The 18,435-nt window shown below is 43.3% G+C and overlaps 1 protein-coding gene across 1 annotated transcript; it reads left to right on the forward strand.

The window, feature by feature from the left end:
* The first annotated feature begins 6,850 nt into the window (after window positions 1-6,850).
* On the forward strand, window positions 6,851-16,735 carry RBBP9 (RB binding protein 9, serine hydrolase). Its single transcript, XM_032142110.2, has 5 exons — window positions 6,851-7,375; window positions 8,566-8,608; window positions 9,696-9,801; window positions 13,561-13,646; window positions 14,050-16,735. The coding sequence occupies exons 1-5, from the start codon at window positions 7,085-7,087 to the stop codon at window positions 14,274-14,276; spliced, it is 753 nt and encodes a 250-aa protein (XP_031998001.1). The 5' UTR covers window positions 6,851-7,084; the 3' UTR covers window positions 14,277-16,735.
* The last annotated feature ends 1,700 nt before the right edge of the window (window positions 16,736-18,435 follow it).

Consider the following 18,435-nt stretch of genomic DNA (forward strand, 5'->3'; position numbering starts at 1 on the left):
TCGTGGAACAGGGAGCTGCACTGGTTGGAAGAAACTAAGGCTGCCGGAAGAAGGTATTAGCATGCGGAAGGGGCGGGGCGGAGGGGCGGGGCGGGTGGTGAGCGCGGCGGCGTTTACGCACTTGCTGGTTTGGGAATCGGTCTCTGTGGCCAGTTAAGTTTGAAGTACAGCGGTGTGGTGGTGCTTCACGTTACAAGCTCTCCTCCCCTCGCTTGCTGTAATGTCTTGGCGCTCTCAGCGGAGGCTGGCACTAGCGCACAGTCCCTAGCATCCTTCTACATGGAGATAAATAATTGAGAACTGTAATATTCAAGCATTTTAGGAGAGTAAGCTTATAAATACATGGAACACAACTTGCTTTTAAAAAATGATTCCAACTTTTAGATTTAGGGGGTACACTGCGTATTTGTTACCTGGCTATGAGGTTTCGAATTCGAATCATCTGGTCACTCAGATACTGAGCATAGTACCCAAGTTTCTCTCGATTATTATTTTATTTTATTATTATTATTTTGAGATGGAGTCTCGCTCTGTCGCCCAGGCTGGAGTGCAGTGGCGCGATCTTGGCTCACTGCAACCTCTGCCCCTGGGTTCAAGGGAGTCTCCTGCCTCAGTCTCGTGAGTGTCTGGGATTAAAGGTGCGTACTACCACACCTGGCTAATTTTTGTGTTTTTAGTAGGGGTTTCGCCATGTTGGCCAGGCTGGTGTCGAACTCCTGACCTCAGGTGATCTGCCCACCTCGGCCTCCCAAAGTGCTGGGATTACAGGTGTGAGCCACCACGCTCAGCCTAAATTCTGTATTTCTGGGTCAGACTTTTCCACCTAACATCAGATTCAAATATTCAGCAACCCGCTGGGTTCTTCAAAGCGTGTTTACTGTGCACTGGTTACCAATTTAATTCACTGCATCTTGGGCTGTACTTCTACTACCTGCCCGAGTCTGGTGAGCCAGAACACTCACATACACAAGTTACATGAAGTGGATTTATTACTCACAGAGAAGCAGCAAGGGACAGCAGAAGCCTAGGATTCATGATGAACTGGTCTCTCAAGACTCAGGAAAGCCACACGGTGCAGATCGACTCTCGTCTGTGCATGCCCACTTGTACTCCAGCTGGGAAAAGCCGTAAAAGCATTGAAGGACATCTTGTTTTTAGCGGGGCTAGAACACAGCCTGGGCTGTTCTGGCTATTTCCTCCTTATCTCAGAATATTATATTCCCAGCACATCGGAATTATTCTTCAGAACTACAAGCAAGAAAGTGGGGAGAACTGGGCCAGTCCAAGGCCGTCTGGAGAAATGTCCTGCAGATATCACTGGGTATTCTTGCACATCTCGATCTTAATATGTCCTAAACTGAATCCATCATCCCCCTGGCTCCCAGTGAACCTTCTGCCTCTCGTACCTTGTTTCACTTGAAGATGCCATTCTTCTCCCAGTTACTGAGTCTATAAAGTTGGAAGTTATCCTTGGCTCCTCCTTATTTCTAATCCCTCCACCTTGAAGGTGACAATCACTTGGTCTTGTTAATTTGTTACTCTAAATATTTCTCAATTTCATCTACTTGCTTAGTTCAGGCACTCATCCTCTGATTGGATTCCTGCAACAGTCTCTCGAATGATTGCTTTGCCCAAATTTTGCCTGGTCCAAAAATCACATTAGTTGCTGGATAGATTTCTCTAAATCACATATCTGACCCTACTATTCTCTTGCTTAAAACCCTACATAATTTTCCCATCATTCACAGGATACAGTAGGGGCCCCTGTGCTACTCACGGGCCTCAATGATCTACAGACCTCAATCCTCCAGTAATGAACCACCGCCCTTCCCAGCCCACATGTGCTGTTTGTTGTTTCGGTGCCCTTTTGCATGCCTTTCTCTCTGCCAAGAACAGCCTCTTCACCTCCCTTCCTTTCCCAGGAGCTGCCATGTGTGCTTCCAGACTTTGAAGAAGACTTCCATTGACCTCCTTTCTCCTCAAGGTGGCAAAACCAAAAATCAAACCAACAAGTAAACAAAAGCGGTGGCAGAAAGGAAAAGTAACCACAGAAGAGAGGAGAATAGATTTAGACCGTGAGTTTGAAGACTTAGAGACAAACTTCCCACAGAAAAGATCCTGACCTGAAAAGAAAAATCCAGGCAGAGGAAGATTATTCAGCAGGAGGGCCTCAGTGGAGGGTGGGTGATCCCTTTAGAAAGAGTCAAACTGTCTCAGCGAGTTCTTGAGAACAACTTCAATATTAGCAAATGAGGTACCAAATATAAAGGTGCATTTTCAGATTTTTAAAAATTCACAAAAATGGCCGGGTGCAGTGGCTCATGCCTGTAATCCCAGCACTTTGGGAGGCTGAGACGGGTGGATCACGAGGTCAGGAGATGGAGACCATCCTGGCTAACATGGTGAAACTCCGTCTCTACTAAAAAAAATTACAAAGAAAATTAGCTGGGAGTGGTGGTGGGCGCCTGGAGTCCCAGCTACTGGGGAGGCTGAGGCAGGAGAATGGCGTGAACCCGGGAGGCAGAGCTTGCAGTGAGCCGAGATCGCGCCACTGCACTCCAGCCTGGGCATCTGGGCGAGACTCCGTCTCAAAAACAAAAAAAATTGATAAAAATGTTGGCTTTTAGCTTTGAAACCAAAACTATTTCTTCTGTGATAACAATAAGCTCAGAAATTGTTTCTTCAAGAGATAAAAAGTATCCCAGCACTTTGGGAGGCCGAGGCGGGCGGATCACAAGGTCAGGAGATCGAGACCACGGTGAAACCCCGTCTCTACTAAAAATACAAAAAAATTAGCCTGGCGTGGTGGCAGGCACCTGTAGTCCCAGCTACTTGGACAGGCTGAGGCAGGAGAATTGCGTGAACCCAGGAGGCGGAGCTTGCAGTGAGCCGAGATTGCGCCACTGCACTCCAGCCTGGGCAACAGAGCAAGACTCCGTCTCTAAAAAAAAAAAAAAAAAAAAAAAGAGATAAAAAGTAGAAAACAAAACGGATGTATGTAATTATAATCTTCTCAATTATTATCAGCATAAACAACCTAAGATAAGAGTTAATGTCACTGCCTTTTTTCTCCTTCTAGAAGAATAAGCTAACTAAATCTTAAGGAAAGCTAGATTGCTAGATCCTTTTTCAGCCCCTAGTTCCTGTTTAGGGAGTATCATTGCTTCTTAAACTAAGAACTACTAAGCAAACAACCAGTGGTTATAGGAATGTCTCTGCTTGTTTTATGTTGAAATTTTATTCCTTTTTTTTTTTTTTTTGAGACAGAGTCTCACTGTGTCACCCATGCTAGAGTGCAGTGGCATGATCATTAGCTCACTGCAGTCTCCCATGGTCAAGCGATCATTCTACCTTAGCCTGCTGAGTACTGGGACTACAGGTGTACACCACCATGCCTGGCTAATTTAAAACATTTTTGAAGACATGGAGTCTTGCCATGTTGCACAGGCTAGTCTCAAACTCCTGGGCTCAAGCAATCCTCCCGCTTTAGCCTCCCAAAATGCTGGGATTACTATTTTTAAATTTGAAAGAGCTATATTGAGGTATAATTGATGTACCTTAAGCTGCACATATTTAAAATGTACAATTTATTAAGTTTTGACACCCATCACCACAATCGAGATAATAAACATATATATCACCCCCAAAAGTTTTATGTCCCTTTGTTAATGGTGGAGGGTGTCCAGTTTCTTGGTGTCTTGAACAAACAATTAGACAAAACGCACAAAGAAAGGAAGGAATGAAGGGTTTCATTGAAAATGAAAGTACACTCCACATTATGGGAGCGGGCCTGAGCATAAGGGCTCAAAGTCCCCATTATGGAATTTTTGAGCATTTAAATACCCTCTACTTGGGGTACACCCTATGTAAATGAAGAGGATGAAGTAAAGTTACAAAGTCATTTAGCTGGCCTACGCCCTGTGGAGAGGATATTTCCTGTCATAACTGAAGTGTGAATCGGCCTTCTGTTCCCTGCCTCCAGACCCTATTTTCCTGGCTCATCTCCCTGCTGAGAGATGTGATCCCCATAAATCTTTATGGGAGGCAGAGGGACCGATGGTCTTTTTTCTGTAACTGCTTCATGCTGGCTTGGGGTGTAGTCCCTACCTATTGGTGATCATGGAACTTGCCCTGCTCTATCTAGTGGAGGCAGGGTAGTTTCTTGATGGCTAGGGGTGGTGTCTTCACCTGGAACTGGCTGGAACCTTTGCTGCATGATCATCTGAAGCTTGGTGGTCTCTAGATGAGAGGAAATTAATTTGGTTAAAAGATTTAATGGGAACTTTAGGGGGTGGATACCTACGCTGTCAGAGATGTTTGTTATAGAGATTTGCAGAAAAAAAAACAAAACCTAGTCTGTTCTAGAATCTATGTTTCCTTAAAGTCTTAGCACAAGCAACTCCATTTTGGTTTGATTTGGTTTGTTGGGGCCTAATGCATGAGCTTAGTCCAAAACAATGGCCTCATAAAATTTTGTGGAAAAAATTCACCCTTTTTGGTCAGGTTCTCACTTAGGTGAGAGTGTGACCAAAACTTAGGGCCTTAGCGCCACTCTCAGTTACCATCATTTTGGGTTTCGGTCTCAGCACATCATTTATAGGTTTTGGTGTTCTCATGGTTGCACATTTCTTTCAGCTTTTGTCATTCCAGTTGAAGAGAGAACATCTGATGTTCTAGAGATGACCGCGTGCAAACATTTAAAACCTTTGAGAGAATACAGCACACCAGGGAGACTATTATTATAACTATTGGGAGGATAACACCAAGAGTTCGGGGTATGCTCCTAAACCCAAGGCCCCAATCAACGAAACCTCCTAAAATCAAATAGATCAAAGAATGAGCTAGATAAAGAGTTTACTCACTTGACTAAGCAATTTCTTTGTTAATCCTCTACCACTGAATTTCATTTTTTTCTTTTTTCCTTTTTTTTTTTTTTTTTTGAGACGGAGTCTCGCTGTGTCACCCAGGTTGGAGTGCAATGGCACGGTCTCGGTTCACTGCAACCTCTGCCTCCTGGGTTCAAGCAATTCTCCTGCCTCAGCTTCCTGAGTAGCTGCCATTACAGGCACCTGCCACCACACCTAGCTAATTTTTGTATTTTTAGTAGAGACGGAGTTTCGTCATGTTGGCCAGGCTGATCTTGAACTCCTGACCTCAGGTGATCTGCCTGCCTTGGACTCCTAAAGTGCTGGGATTACAGACATGAGCCACTGCGCCCAGCCAACAAGGGATACATTTCTAATCATTGCTTCTTTTACTTCAAACCATGGTAAAAGGACCTAACAAATGGGATGCCTTTCTAGAAGAGTGAAGGCCTCCTGGCAATGTTTTCTGTTTTTTTTTTGTTTTTTTTTTTTGAGACGGAGTCTCGCTCTGTCGCCCAGGCTGGAGTGCAGTGGCGCAATCTTGGCTCACTGCAAGCTCCGCCTCCCGGGTTCACGCCATTCTCCTGCCTCAGCCTCTCCGAGTAGCTGGGACTACAGGTGCCCGCCACCACGCCCGGCTAATTTTTTTTGTATTTTTAGTAGAGACGGGGTTTCACCGTGGTCTTGATCTCCTGACCTCGTGATCCGCCCGCCTCGGCCTCCCAAAGTGCTGGGATTACAAGCGTGAGCCACTGCGCCCGGCCGGCAATGTTTTCTTTAACCCGTGATGTGGGTTAGAGGAGTGAACCAATGTTTTGTTTTTGACTGATTATAAAGCAACGCATGTACCATTAAAGTTTCTTACCTACTTCGGGCCTTCATCTTTTATTTATCAAAGTATAAGGTTATCCATGTCTAAGGCTGGCTGCAAACTCCTTCACAAATAAAAGTATACCCTATAAGTGCACATAACAGACCCCTTTTTCACTTCTATTGTTTGTAGAGGCATAAGCAAGAAAAAAAATATTGAAAGATAAGAGTTTTATGATAGAAGTCTTAATCTGTGAACTTGGGAAAAGCTGTTCACGTCAAGGATGCCATTTTCTTCTTGGGAGAAATTTCCCAGGGTAGCTTTATGTCAAAAGTTCCAACGGGTGCACAGTTCCAAAAGTGTGGAGGGACCCTTCTCAGTTGCGAGACCATGAACGCAAAGCCCAAAGTCCTGAAGTTTTGTTGTAGTGAGGATGGCAAGGACAGTCTTCCCCAATGTTTCCAGAAAATTCAAACCATAAAAAGCCTTCCTTACTGGGTGAAAATACACTGTAGCATAATAATCTACTGTTATAACATCAGCCCTTTTGCATGGGAAAGCTTTTATACAATCAGAATGACAAACTGGAATTCAAATAACAATTGAATGAAATCCCCTTACAAAATGTTTAAATGGTCCACCGGGTGACCAAATGTACATGAAGCTTTAATTGTCTTCCCAGGAATATGGGACTAAGCATTGGTTATAAACTATTTTTTTTTTTTTTTTTTTTTTGAGACGGAGGCTTGCTCGGTCGCCCAGGCTGGAGTGCAGTGGCGCAATCTCGGCTCACTGCAAGCTCCGCCTCCCGGGTTCACGCCATTCTCCTGCCTCAGCCTCTCCGAGTAGCTGGGACTACAGGCGCCCGCCACCACGCCCGGCTAATTTTTTGTATTTTTAGTAGAGACGGGGTTTCACCGTGGTCTCGATCTCCTGACCTCGTGATCCGCCCGCCTCGGCCTCCCAAAGTGCTGGGATTACAAGCGTGAGCCACCGCGCCCGGCTGTTATAAACTATTTTAAACAATTTCAGTATCAGCTGGTTTAATATGAAAATCTGACAAAGTATTTTCTTGGTATTTAATTAAATTTTTTTTTGTTTGTTTTACTTGGGTTAGTAGCTTTGTGCAAGGAAATTTCATTCAAAGCAATGAAAAACAACAACCAGGGCTGATACTACCAAAAATTGTTTTAAAATCAGAAGGAAAAATAATATGGATTTCAGGCGTTCCCAGGTTATAAATGGGTTTTCTGCATGTTTGAAACCAAAAACAAACTTTCCTATAGAAATATCAGTAAATCTAGCAAAGAAATAACACACCCCAAGCATGTCATAGCCTGTCTTAAATAAGGGGAAAACATGAGAACACTAGTAAGAGGCAAGTAAAGGGTGCTTTACTTTACAATTGATGGAAGCTCGCCCGCTTTGTTCTTGGCTGCCTCACGCAGCCAGCGGAAGGCAGGCCAAGGAGGAAAAAGCCCGGCCTCCCCCGTCCCCGCAACTACAACTCCCAGGATGCCGCGGCGCAGGCTCCCTGCGGGTGCAGGCTGGGCTCAGCTCCGCTGGACCCGCGCTGGGGGACTCTGGCCTCGCTGCACTCATGGCTTCTCCTAGCAAGGCAGTGATTGTTCCCGGGAACGGAGGCGGGGATGTGACCACGCACGGCTGGTATGGCTGGGTGAAAAAGGAGCTGGAGAAGGTAAGCGCCCAACGCCTCGCTGCTCCGTGAAGTCAACCTGGAGGGAGGGACGGCGGGAGAGGACAGAGGGCTGAAGTTTGAACATGCGTCTAATCCCCTCCAGCAAAGCCCTGTGTGTTTTCCTTCCTCTTCCCCGCTACCTTCTCTTAAAGGCTGAGCTAGTGGTCGAATTTTGACTGGTAAAACCGCCTGGAAGACTTCTCTGAGGGCTCAGCCTTTAGAGTTAAAGGAACCCCTTTGAACTACCGAGGCTGAGCCCCTGAGCCCCGCCCCCCATATCTGCTGCTGGTTCAGATTTGGGACTTCCCAGATAATTTTACATCTTCACTGCTCCCCGCTTCAGCTTTTAAAAAATTAAATGTGCTATACTTAATATATACAAAGGATATACGTAACGTGCGTCTACATTATGAGGCATAATGTAATGAATTACCAAACTAAAATCTGGGACATTGCCTATACATCATTTTCCAAATGACCCGTATGTCTACCCGTCTCAGTCCCGTGCCATCCTGAAATTTTTTCATCTGCTTCTCTTTTTAAAATTAAAGTACTTTTCAACCTATGAATATACCTTTTAAACAATAGACTGTTCTATTTGGCTTCTTGGTGAGCTTTATAAAAATGGCATCTTACTGGAGGCTGCCCTGTGCCGTTTGGTTTTTAGTTTTTAACCCTCTTCTGTAACCAGGCGGTAAGTCGGCTCCCTGGGTTGCCATCCTCTAGAGCGGGTCTCCAGAACAGATTGCAGGGCTGTGGCTGAAAACCCTGGTCAGAGTTAACAACCCCAAAGGTCGGGGCTGGAGCTTCTGAGAGGATGCTATCTCCAAATTTCTGTATCACGTTCCTGTGCCACGTTTTACCTACTCCCTGGCACACAGTCTATTTGGCTCCAGGTCAGTCTGTCTAGAACACATTTGTTCATGCCTCTATAGATGCAGGCCTGTAGAGGCAAATATGGGTGTACAAATGCAGATATAGGTCTCTCTATAGAGATCAGCAGAGCTGCCTAGATACAGAACTACAGATGGAGTTCATGCGAAAGGATGGTCACTTAACCTACTTCATTTCATAACACAAGTTAATACTGAATTGGTAACAATCATATCAGGTGCCTCATTTCTTATTGGCAAAGTATTAGTTGTAATTAAGCTCTTTATTATAGCTTTTTCTCCCCCCTCATATCATAGATACCTGGTTTCCAGTGTTTGGCTAAAAACATGCCCGACCCAAGTAAGTTTTAAACTTGTTTTTAAACAGCCTCATCTTGTTGGGTTTTGATATTACCATTTTTGTGGTAGAGAACAAGAATATCGTAGTGGAGAAACCAAAGATGGCTATATACCTGAGAAAGAATAAGGCAAGCAGCTTGGGGAGGAGGGTGTGAACCAAAAGCCATAGAAAATTCTAGTAAGGATCAGGAAAGCACCTGGGCATGGTAAAAATTTTCAACTTTGCACCACCTTGATTTTTCCCTTCTGTATGTCTACAAATATTTTCAGGCAGAATTTGTGGGTATTATATTTGAGGCATAGGTATAAAACTTTACAGCATCTATTTGAGATCCTAATGTTTAAAAATGTCATATTGTTACTTTTGTTCTGGGTATGCCTATGACTTGTCTCAGGAATCCCCTTTTTGGCAAGAATGAATAAATGTGTGTGAATTTCAGAATGTTGCAAGAGTTTTTTTGCTTTTTTCTTTGAGATGGAGTCTGGCTCTATTGCCCAGGCTGGAGTGCTGTGGCGTGATCTTGGCTCACTGCAACTTCTGCCTCCTGGGTTCAAGTGATTCTCCTGCGTCAGCCTCCCAAGTAGCTGGGATTATGGGCACGCGCTACCACGCCTGGCTAATGTTTTTTGTATTTTTAGCAGAGACGGGGTTTCACCATTTGGTCAGGCTGGTCTCGAACTCCCGACCTCAAATGATCTATCCACCTCAGCCTCCCAAAGTGTTGGGATTACAGGTGTGAGCCACTGCACCTGACCAATAGCTTTTTTTTTTTTTAAGTTTGAAAGTTTACATTAAAATTTCAGAGTTATATTTTATTATTTCCTTAGTATTTTCTTACAAGAACATGGTAAACAAAAAAAAAAAAAAAAAAAAGGAAAAGAAAAACTATTTACCAGAACTGTGGACTTGGGTCTTTCAAGTAGTAATACATAAATCTTTGGCTCTGTTAACACAGTCTTGTCTCCTGCTGTGGTCCTGCAGTTTTAAAAGTTGTGAATTGCTGAATAGTTGTCTGAAAGGTGGGGCAGCATTGGATTCAGACTGCCACTATCAAATGACAGACCTTTTCTTTACCCTGAACCTTAAGTTACAGCACGAGAGAGCATCTGGCTGCCATTCATGGAGACAGAGCTGCACTGTGATGAGAAGACTATCATCATTGGCCACAGTTCTGGGGCCATCGCGGCCATGAGGTGCGATCTTTGTTAAACTGCTCTCCCCTTTGTGGGCTCCAGCCATGCTTGCTTGAGAAATATCTTGTGTATATCTTAAGTTTCTGTTGCAGAGGAAACAGTGCTGACCTCTAAAGTGGTAGCATAATCTGTCCTAATTCCTTCCTGGTTTTGCTAGTGGATTGAAAAAAAAAAACAAAAAATCTGCTCTTATTGAGATGCAGTGATCCTTTTAAAGCATAAGTGGCTGCAAACCCCAGTGGCTTCCCATCAGTCAGCTCTGATTCTGTCTCTACAGACTCTCCTTCTCTCCTCCCAGCTAGGTTTACTGACCTCATTGCAGTTCCTGGAACATGCCAAGTACACACACATCTTAGCCTACTCTCATCTTTCTACCTGGGATACTCTGGCCCTAGACATTTGCATGGCTTTCTATTCCCCTTGAAGTGTCTGCTCAAATGTCCCCTTTTGGTGAAGCCTTCTCTAATCACTCCATGTGAAACGCCTTCCTCACTCTACTGGCTCCTATCTCTTTTATATCTTATTATCTGCAGCACTTTTTACCATCTGACATCCTGTTTATTTCTATCTCCTGTCAATAGAATGTAGACCCCATGAAGGCAGGGCTTTGTTCACTCTGGCACTGAAACCCCATTGCCTAGAAGAGAGCCTGGCATATGGTAGATTGTGTCTGCAGTGTTACCCACCTGCGAATCCCCAGTCCTTAGGATTCATGGGCACATCCCTACTGCTCTCATTAGAATATTACATCTCCCCTTTTAGCCTTATAAGGCCTAGCAGGTAGGGAATTAGCTGGCTGAATAAGCGAAGTTTAGCCTATAAGGGTTGAGTTTCTTTCATATTTGCTAGGCAAAATGACAAAGGATAATAGTTTTTATTTGTCCCAAGCAGTCACTTAGGATGTTACATGAATTGCATGTCACGGAATCTTGCCGAATTTCCTAACCTTTCAGCCACACTGGTTAAAGTTACCAGAGTATTTCAGGATGGAGCAACAAAATTATGGTACGCTCCTAGTATAAGGATGTTTATATGCTGCCAGGGGTTGTCTGGAAAAGAAAGAGCTCCTTGTATTATTGAATTCTGTTCCAACTCAAGGCCAGCTGCATTTTTCTCAAGCTATTGATTAGTAAAGATGTGCCTGCTTTTAAAGATCCTTGAACTCACTGCAGGATTATTAGCAACCTTCTAAGAATTGACTTCTAAAGTTAAGGGAGGCAAGGAGAAAAATGGATGTCAAAACGATTGGGTTAAGGTTGTAGAATTTCCTATTGACAAAATCATAGAGGACTACCCTACAGATGACTCTAATCATCAAAGGAAAATCGTGCCTTTCCAATGGAGAGATCAGGTGGATATCACCTTAAGCAAATGATCAAACTTAATCTTACCAATAATAGACTGGCATCACGTGTCCCCTGATGTGATGGCATGGGAAGGACACAGCATCACCTATGTAGTATCCTTGCCAGAAATGTTTACCTCAGTCTAGTTAGGAGGAAACGGACAATCCTATTTAGAGGATAATGTACAAGACAACTGGCCTAAACTCTTAAACAATGTTAATGTCGTTTAAAACAAAATTTTTTTTTTTTTTTTCGAGACGGAGTCTCGCTGTGTCACCCAGGCTGGAGTGCAGTGGCGCAATCTTGGCTCACTGCAAGCTCCGCCTCCCGGGTTCACGCCATTCTCCTGCCTCAGCCTCTCCGAGTAGCTGGGACTACAGGCGCCCGCCACCACGCCCGGCTAATTTTTTTGTATTTTTAGTAGAGACGGGGTTTCACCGTGGTCTCGATCTCCTGAGCTCATGATCCTCCCACCTCGGCCTCCCAAAGTGCTGGGATTACAAGCGTGAGCCACCGCGCCCGGCAAAACAAAAAATTTTAAAGTGACTGAAGAGCCATGAAAATAAAATGTGATGCATAATCCTTGACTAGATCTAGGATTGTAGAATGTTTTAAAGGACATTTTTGGTACAGTTGGGGAAAAATGAATACAGATAATATTGCTTTATCAGTGTGAAATTTATTGGGTGTAATAGTGGTACCATGGTTAAGGGAGTGGCCTTCTCAGGAGATACATGCTAAAGTAAGGGTGAAATGTGACAAAATTAATGAATCTAGGTGCTTGTTTTTTTTTTTTTTTTTTTGAGACAGAGCCTTGCTCTGTTGCCCAGGGTGGAGTGCAGTGGCACAATATTGGCTCACTGCAACCTCTGCCTCCCAGGTTCAAGCAATTCTCCTGTCTCAGCCTCCCAAGTAGCTGAGACTACAGGCGCCTGCCACAACACCTGGCTAATTTTTGTATTTTTAGTAGAGACGGGGCTTCACCGTATTGGTTAGGCTGGTCTTGAACTCCTGACCTCAGGTGATCTGCTGCCTTGGCCTCCCAAAGTGCTGGGATTACAGGTGTGAGCCACCGTGCCTGGCCTAGGTGCCTGTTCTTTCAACGTTTCTGTGGGTTTGATATTTTTCAAAATAAATGGGGAAAAAAGTTTAGGCCCAAGAACAAAATACCAACCCTAACTCTTTCTTGGCACAAAGGCCTCTTGAAATTATTATTACTATGTATCTTTCCTTATCCCAGTCTTTGCTGAGGGAGACTGCTGTCTGCAAATATAATTGTGGTTTTTGCCAATAAAGGAGCCTCACTCTACTGGCTCCTATCCTCTTTATATCTTATTATCTGTAGTACTTTTTGCCTAGATCTAGTCAATCCTAGATCTAGTAAAGGATTATGCATTGCATCTGACATCCTGTTTATTTCTTGTCTGTCTCCTGCTTACTTTTAATGGCAAAAACTGCAATTACTTTTGTACCAACCTAATAGTTAGCTGGGTGTCTACTTGCCAGGCACTGTAATGGGCATCAGGACCACAAAGATCAATAGGACTCATGCCTGCCCTTAAGGAGCTGACAGTTTATTGAGAGAAATGTACATAAGACAACACAAATGAATAATATAAGGCAATGTGGAGTGTGTGGTAACAAAGGTACATTTCTGGTATTGTACAGTGTTTCTTAAAATACGGTTCACAGACCACTTGCATTAGAGTCATCTGGGTGGAAGGAGGGATCATGCCTTAAAATGCAGATTCTAGGCCTTAATGCCAACTTTCTGAATCAGAGGCTCTGGGTCTGAGCCTGAGAATCTGCATGTTCACCAACCAAGTGACACTGATGCATACTAAACATGGATGGATTACACATTTTTTGTTTATTGAGAAAGGTTTGCACAAGTTTCAACTACCTTGAAAATTGAGTAGTGGCTGGGCGCGGTGGCTCACGCCTGTAATCCCAGCACTTTAGGAGGCCGGGGTGGGTGGATTATTTGAGGTCAGGAGTTCAAGACCAGCTTGGCCAACATGGTGAAACCCCGTCTCTACTAAAAATACAAAATTAGCTGGGCGTGGTGGTGCATGCCTGTTATCCCAGCTACTCAGGAGGCTAAAACAGAGAATCGTTTGAACCCAGGAGGTGGAGGTTGCAGTGAGCCAAGATTGTGCCACTGCACTCCAGCCTGGGTGACAGAGTGAGACTCTGTCTCAAAAATAAAAAGAAAAATGAGTAGAAGCTCATCCAGTAGTCAGGGTTGGGCTTGTAGTTCTGCACTTTCCTTGGTATTTTTCACATCAACCTCAACAGCAGACAGCACGTGCTTTCTGTAGGCTACCTCAAATGAGTTTTTAAGTAGTTTATTGACTTTTTGGTGATCAGAGGTAACATTACATATTAGCTGACATCATTTTTCTTTCTCCAGGTATGCAGAAACACATCGAGTATATGCTATTGTATTAGTGTCTGCGTACACATCAGACTTGGGGGATGAAAATGAGCGTGCAAGTGGTAAGTCCAAAGGTAGAAATCTGAGCAAAGCCCTTCTCTAGACATGGGGCTGTCTGTTCAGGTTGTAAAAACAGTGCTGTCTTTCAGATAGGCTAAAACATTCTAATAGCATATGAGAAAGATTTACCACCTATCTTTGGATGTAAGTTCGCACTTTGATTTCTTCCCAAGCTGTAAGTCTAGAATTGAACCCTAGAGGCCTGGTTTTAGTTGAACCATATACCACCTCTTCACGAGTAACTGTGGTATCAAGCCCTACAGATTTGAAAACAGAAGAAGTGCTTCTAACTCACACGTAGGCTCTGCTCCTTTGTGTCTCTGTGGGTTGCCAGTAGGTATTTTAGAATATCTAGAAGGGAGATTATCTGTGGGCACTGAAAGATCATTTTTTTTTTCCCCATAGGATACTTCACCCGCCCCTGGCAGTGGGAGAAGATCAAGGCCAACTGCCCTTACATTGTGCAGTTTGGCTCCACTGACGACCCGTTCCTTCCCTGGAAAGAACAACAAGAAGTGGCCGATAGGTTGGAAACCAAATTGCACAAATTCACTGACCGTGGCCACTTTCAGAACACAGAGTTTCATGAACTGATTACTGTGGTAAAGTCTTTGCTCAAAGTACCAGCATAGACTGTATGATTTCTGCTATTTTGCATCCCAATATAGGGGTAGAATAATATCTACTATCAGCTGATTACTAGACACATAGAACATCCAGTTAAGTTCCAAAAGTGCCTGAAAAACAAACACAAGTTTCAACATTCAATCTAAGTTACAAGTAGCATTTCCATTTTCCATAGGCTCTAAAACTCCCCAAATTGCTATGAGCTACTGCAGTATTTTCCTCATTTGATAAGAAACATAAGGACAGCTTAACTACCCTTCTCTATCCAAAGTAAGTCAGAAACAGAACCCAGGTTTCCTGATTCCCACTCCTGAGTAAAATTAAATGGGTTTTATGTATGTTGCATGTGTTGCACACTTTTCCTCTTTGAAATCAAACTTTTCGATTTCATTGGGGAAAGAAAACCTGACTGAAAGTCCAGAGTGTTAGCTTAGAACTCAGAATACTAGCTGCTGTTTCAAGCTGGCCCCGGACATTTAAACCCAGACCAGGGCCTTCACCTCTGACACTTGCCCCTAAGTCCTTCAGACATGTTGAGAGAGACTGAGACAGGAGTCTTCCAGAGTCAGGCAGGAAGGAGAAGCACAGCAATATACATACATAATATACGTACAACTGACTAGATTTGTTTGAGACAAGAGTGGTGGGATCAGAGCCATGTGGAGAGCTCATGGCCTGTCTAAATTGTTGCCATGTGGAAATGGGGCAGAGTGTTGCCAATTTTCTGATTTTTTGTGTGGAAAAAAAATCTCCAAATTATAGTTTTTAAATTTGGGGACGCCGGGTGCGGTGGCTTGTGCCTGTAATCCCAGCACTTTGGGAGGCTGAGGTGGGTGGATCACGAGGTCAGGAGATCGAGACCACGGTGAAACCCCGTCTCTACTAAAAATACAAAAAATTAGCCGGGCGTGGTGGCGGGCGCCTGTAGTCCCAGCTACTCGGAGAGGCTGAGGCAGGAGAATGGCGTGAACCCGGTTGGCGGAGCTTGCAGTGAGCCGAGATTGCGCCACTGCACTCCAGCCTGGGCGACAGAACGAGACTCTGTCTCAAAAAAAATAATAAATTTGGGGAATGCATACACACACACACACACACACACACACACACACCCCCACACACGCAATCCATATACATATGGAGTATGTAAGTTGGCAATAACAGTATACATCAAAAAATTTATAAACACCGCAAGACAAATAAAATCCAAGCCATCCATTTGTGACCACGATCATAAGCATTCACTTAGCCAGGGGCTTTTAGATAATTATCTGTGAAGTCTGAGAAAAGACTAAGATAACCAAGATGAACTTGATGTCAAAGGACGAAATCGTGGGGACAATTTGGATTTTGTTCTAAAGATGTGTTTTTAAAAAGAACCTTTCCGTACTTCATGTTCTGTTCTGTAGAGTTCAACCTTTTAACTTCCATGGCCCTTTAGATCTCTTTCAAGCACATTCCATTTTCTTCTGATCATACTTCCTCAGAAAACCTTTTTTTGGCTGGGTGTGGTGGCTCATGCCTGTAATCCCAGCACTGTGGGAGGCTGAGGTGGGTGTATTGCTTGAGGCCAGGTGTTTGAGGCCAGCCAGGGCAACATAGCAAGACCCCATCTCTACAAAATATTTAAAAATTAGCTAGGCATGGTGGTGCACACCTGTAGTCCTAGCTTCTTGGGAGGCTGAGGCAGGAGTGCTTGAGCCCAGGAGTTTGAGCCTTCAGTGAGCTATGATCGCGCCACTGTACTCCATCCTGGGTGATGGAGCAAAGAACTTGTCTCTTAAAAAAATAAAATAAAATAAACACCCTTTTTCATTTCCCAACTTTTGGCTCTTATGATCTCTACGTGTTACTTCAAATAATTTCCAGTGAATCCACACTTGATGTTGCAAAGCCTAAGTTTGCTGCAGAAATATAATTTCCTACACTTCATGCCTAAAGGAGATTCAGAGCTATCGCTTAAAACCAAGAGTCTTGGTTTTTAAATGTGCTTAGACAAAAAAAATCAGAAAAGGTACCCTAATCGTTTAACAGCAATCATCTTTGGGGAATGGGCATTTTGGTAGGTACAGTGTGGTGGATGTCCTTATTATTATTTTTGAGACAGTGTCTTGCTCTCTCTCCCAGGCTGGAATTCAGTGGCACAAATCTCAGCTCACTGTACCTCTGGCTCCTGGGTTCAAGTGATTCTCATCTCAGCCTCCCAAGTAGTGTGAACTAAAGGCATGTGCCACCACGCCTGGCTAATTTTTGTATTTTTAGTAGAGACAGGGTTTCACCATGTTGGCCAGGCTGGTCTCGAACTCCTGGCCTCAAGTGATCCACCCACCTCAGCCGCCCGAAGTGTTGGGATTACAGGCATGAGCCACCATGCCCTGCCCCTTATTTTACTTTATCCTCCTGATTATTTGGATTTGCTACACTAAACATGTATTTTATAATAAAAAATAATTAAGATTTCAAACAATGTATTTGACTACTAAAAAGCAAATTATATAAATCAGTTGAATAGTAATGTTGTTAAAGAGGCTGTTTAGCACGAATTTGACCAAATCTATAGTCAAAGTTTGATTCTACTTGAATTTTTTGGAAATTTGCTGTTGTATTACTTATTCTTTGCCTTGTTCTCTGTGAAGTCCTTTCCTAAAAAAACAAACTTATACAATTTAGTTCACAAAACTTTGCTGACCTCTTTCTCTGTAGAAATGAAAACTAAATATATATGTATAATTGAGAAATAATTCTGATACTCTTCATTCCTATAAAAGTAATTAAGATAGACCTATAGGATTGTTGAACTTTGCTGCCAAATATAGTAACCAGTAATCACAGCTAGCTGTAAAATTGAAAATTCAGTTCAGTCAAACTAGCCATATTTCAAGTGCTCAACAGCCACTGGTGGCTATTGGTTACCTTACTGACCAGCCAATATAGGCTATTTCCGTCATTATAGAAAGCTCTATTGGTCTAGGACATATATTTTGTATTTTCCCCTCACCTACCATCCAATAATGAGTAATAGTTCAAAGTAAAAGTGACTTAATTTGAAATTACTTCTGTTTGGCTAGTTTGCTTAGCTGATCACCACCAACATCATAGGTCTAGAAATCGCCCAACTAAGATCAGGGGTGTTTCATGGGAAAATCCACACAAACTATTCATTAAAAACCATAGAGCCATGGACTGTCATTTCTGATTTCTGTTTGATTCTTTGTGGTCATCATTGAATATACAGGGGCCTCTATACACTCTGGGGAGTATCTATTCTCAGGTGAGCAAAATACTGAATACTGAATGGAAATCAACTGTAAATATGAGGACTTCATATGCAACTTGAATTTTTGGTGCTGTCCGGAGTCTAGAGCCCCACAATCTGTTTTGGTTACAGTTTATCCCTGTAGGATAAATGATCCATTTAACTATTCATCAGAGGTGCTGTATTTTTAAATTGTCTCTTGTCTCCTTCAGTTAATTTTCAGAATTAAAAACATGCTGTGGGAAAAAAGCTTGAAGGTTCTCTTTATTGGTGAGGTAAGGAATACTTTTGTTTTAGCTATTGAATGTTAAGCTCTAAAAACCAATCTTTAGCTATAAAGACGTAAGACAAAGTCTATATTTAAAACATGTAAGCTGGTTTCTTCTCATTTCTAGCTCTCTTCCAAGTTCATTTTTCTTACTACATAAAACTAGTGCCTTTTTGATAGGCCAAGTCCCGGGAAGGACAGACATTGTTCTTACCATTCCAACTCTCACTGAGGGTGGAAGAGAAACCCTCTGTCTGTAGTTTCAGGTTCCCAGATCCTTCATATATATATATATATATATATATATATATTTTTTTTTTTTTTTTTACAGTCCAGAGATCTTTTATTAACAACTATTATGCCATGAATTCATAGGGAATAAGTTCCAGCAGCTCAGGCTCCTTCCCATTGGTTCTCACAAAGTGTGCTTCTCAGGCCGGGCGCGGTGGCTCAAGCCTGTAATCCCAGCACTTTGGGAGGCCGAGGCGGGCGGATCATGAGGTCAGGAGATCGAGACCATCCTGGCTAACACGGTGAAACCCCGTCTCTACTAAAAATACAAAAAATTAGCTGGGCGTGTTGGCGGGTGCCTGTAGTCCCAGCTACTCGGGAGGCTGAGGCAGGAGAATGGCGTGAACCCGGG

The sequence above is a fragment of the Hylobates moloch genome, unplaced genomic scaffold, assembly GCF_009828535.3.
Source record: "Hylobates moloch isolate HMO894 unplaced genomic scaffold, HMol_V3 SCAFFOLD_21, whole genome shotgun sequence".
NCBI classification, from domain to species: Eukaryota; Metazoa; Chordata; class Mammalia; order Primates; family Hylobatidae; genus Hylobates; species Hylobates moloch.

What these genes read in the sequence shown, in the direction of transcription:
- RBBP9 (XM_032142110.2), top strand. Translation starts at nt 7,085, where the DNA reads ATGGAAGCTCGCCCGCTTTGTTCTTGGCTGCCTCACGCAGCCAGCGGA. An exon ending in TAAAAACATGCCCGACCCAA is followed by an intron (nt 8,609 to 9,695) that starts GTAAGTTTTAAA and finishes CTGAACCTTAAG; the next exon opens with TTACAGCACGAGAGAGCATC. An exon ending in GGGGCCATCGCGGCCATGAG is followed by an intron (nt 9,802 to 13,560) that starts GTGCGATCTTTG and finishes TTCTTTCTCCAG; the next exon opens with GTATGCAGAAACACATCGAG.